General features: G+C 51.7%; 1 protein-coding gene across 1 annotated transcript in view; it reads left to right on the top strand.

Annotated features, from left to right (window-relative positions):
• The window catches only part of AR (androgen receptor), a 157,889-nt gene that overhangs the window by 139,065 nt on the left and 15,919 nt on the right, over window positions 1-2,905 (top strand). Inside the window, exon 3 of the mRNA XM_009880685.1 lies at window positions 159-275. Coding sequence (XP_009878987.1) covers window positions 159-275 — 117 coding nt within the window. The remainder of the gene's footprint in view (window positions 1-158; window positions 276-2,905) is intronic.

Genomic DNA, 2,905 nt, shown 5'->3' with positions numbered 1-2,905 from the left:
TGAACTGGAAAGTCAGTATTGATATGGTCCTCTCCTCTCCTCTCCTCTCCTCTCCTCTCCTCTCCTCTCCTCTCCAGAAAGCCTGAGCCCATTTCTCCTTATAATCCTGGTCTGATCAGTACCCATCACCCATCTGCCGTTTCCCTTGATGTTTGTAGGTAAACAGAAATACCTCTGTGCCAGCCGGAATGACTGCACCATCGACAAGTTCAGAAGGAAAAACTGCCCGTCCTGCCGCCTGCGGAAGTGCTACGAAGCTGGGATGACTCTCGGAGGTACTGTCTGAATAACATCCCCTGGGTCCTTGCGATGGGCTGAGGATGCCGGGCTAATCCTGCAGATAACGAATGCACTTGGCATATTAATAGTCAGTAAATGTCTGAATAAATGAGGCTGATGGAGCGTAATGAGCTTTGGAAAACGTTTGCAGGTTTCTAATACCAAAGCTGTGAATTTCATTAAACTTTTGTTTGAGTTTCAGGAAACATTCTTTTCCTTAATTTAAAACCTTGTTAATCTGAAAAAATTGTAGATGGCTGGGTAAGCTGGATTCTTGCTCACACCGATGCCTCTTTGAATACAGCAGTCGCATTTTAAGATGATTTTTCCCAGGCAGAGAGGGGCATTTTTCTTTATGAAATTACAGCCCCAGTAATTTTCTTCACTGAATGGAAGTTGGTCCTGTGTCACTGGAAAAGGTCCTTGTTACTGTTTGTCTCTGTTCCAAAACCTGTAGCTCCACCAAAACCTGACAGAGTGCCTGTATCCGAAATACGGTTTTCTGCTCAAAATCTAGAAGCTACGATGTAGATCAGTGGGTGGCTCATCTTTGAGTTCATTTGATGTGACAGCAAGAAAGAAAATACCCTGGAAAACAGAGCTGATGGACCTGAGCCATGGGGAAAAGGCCCCTGACAGCGAAGCGGGGGGGAGTCCCGGGTGGTACAGAAAGGGAAGCCACTGGCGGTGTCAGCACAGCGCAGAGGGAAGCGGGGGAGCCCTGGCTAGTTAAACGTGCCAGCATTTTAGTTTAAATACTTCCACCATTGCGGGGATGGGCAGCGCCTCCCGGAGCTGCGGGACTGCTGGAACGTTGTCTTGAAGAACTTGCTGCTGAAAAGGTGCTGGTTTATTGCCCATTGGGGAGCAGTGGTTACAATTTTATTTCTCCCCCGGAACAGTTCTTAGAGCTCGGGTACCAACAAACCTGTCCAGTTGGCAGGGCCGGGGCCAGCCTGTTCCTCTCTGCTTTTGTGGCAGCGGGGAGTAAACGTGAGCGCGGTCGGGATACAGCTCTTGGGGGAGGGGGGGTGAGGGGGGTGATGCAGAGACGTGCAGCTCGCTCCTTTCCTCCTGGTAGCAAGCAGAGAAACTAAACATCCCAAAAGGTAATGCAGTCCTAAAACCTCGCGACGTCAAACCCGTGCGCTGGCTCTGAACTCTCTTCACTTAGACCCCCCCCACCCCGCCATCGCAGGCGAGCCGGCGGCAAACGGCAGGGTGCTGCTGCTGCAGCGCTTCGGGAGCGATGTGTATGGGCACACCGCAAAGGCACACCGCGATTTCGGAGCACCAGGGAGGTGCCCCATCCACTTGATGTGACCACTCAGGCAGTTTGCTCGCTGAACCTACCAAGCGGCTATCTCCGACTCAGTTCCCCGGGATCTGCTTCACCGGTGCTGCCCCCAGCCCTGGTCATCCAGCTCAACTGGGAGGGTGCGAGGGCAGAGGAGCCCATCCCAGCACCATCCATGCCCACCCGCACGCCTTCTTGCAGGAGTTCCTGATGACAGTCATTTTCATGGTCACTGTTGGCCGTTCGTGGCTGTGGCTTCCCAGGGGAAGCAGGGAGACTCCTCTGGGACACTTCCCTTGTCTGCCTGGGAGGGTCGGGACCGGGATGCCACCACCACCCTACCGGCGAGATGGCTGGGCTCCCTCACCTCCACATGGTTTGGTGAGGGGCCAAACGCAGCTCCCCAGTCCGCAGCCAGCAGAAGGGCTTCATAATGCCATCCAAAACAAGCATGCTCCTCTTTTTAAGTGCTCTTTTCTGGTGAAATTTCCTTAAGTAAGAGAAGACATACATCAGTGTAACCTTCTTCTGCAGGACACACTGACAAAATTAATGCTAATACTGATAGCCCCCCCCTTCCCTTTTTTTTTTCTTAAGCTCTTTGGGTCACCCTGACCTGTTCTGCCTGGTCTGTTTTACATTTGTTTTGAATGTCGGTTTAAAGGCAATTGTTAAAAACATGCATGCTATGAGTTTGTCCACAGTTATTTCTCCCACAGTAGACAGGCAGAGCATTTGAAAATGCTTCCAAGCCCCAAACAGTTGTTTTTAACTGCCTGTTAATTACCAGTCACTTGTTAGGGTATAATAGAGCTGCCTGTGACCAGCAGCTCTGCAGCTCTCAGTACGTTTAATGGGAGGTGGAGGTGACACACTGAATACCTTATTTAGGACTCTCTGCTTTGGCACAGAATAGCAATATGTCGAAGCACTTCATTATTGATTGAGATCACTCTGACCTGCAAGCTGAAATCCATTAAACAGAATCTTCTCTCCCGATCAACGCTGTAAAGCCTAAGAGGAGGAAAAGAAAAAAAAAGAAGGAAAGAAAAAAAAAAAAAAGCGATAATGCCAGTTTTGTGTGCTTGGTTCCGCTGGTGCGCTGTCCTACCTCTCCCACAGCAGCGATTCCTATTGCGAGCGCAGTTGCCTGCAGGGATGCTGCCCACCCCACTGCATGGGGAGCGTGCCGCTGCAGGGATCCTGCCCGCCCCGCTGCATGGGGAGCGTGCTGCTGTAGGGATCCTGCCCTCCCTGCTGCATGGGGAGCGTGCCGCTGCAGGGATCCTGCCCGCCCCGCTGCATGGGGAGCGTGCTGCTGCAGGCATC

The sequence above is a fragment of the Charadrius vociferus genome, unplaced genomic scaffold, assembly GCF_000708025.1.
Source record: "Charadrius vociferus isolate BGI_N301 unplaced genomic scaffold, ASM70802v2 scaffold473, whole genome shotgun sequence".
Classification (NCBI taxonomy): Eukaryota; Metazoa; Chordata; class Aves; order Charadriiformes; family Charadriidae; genus Charadrius; species Charadrius vociferus.
The sequence above is the reverse complement of the archived record's forward strand: the minus strand, read 5'-3'. Positions and strand labels throughout refer to the sequence as shown.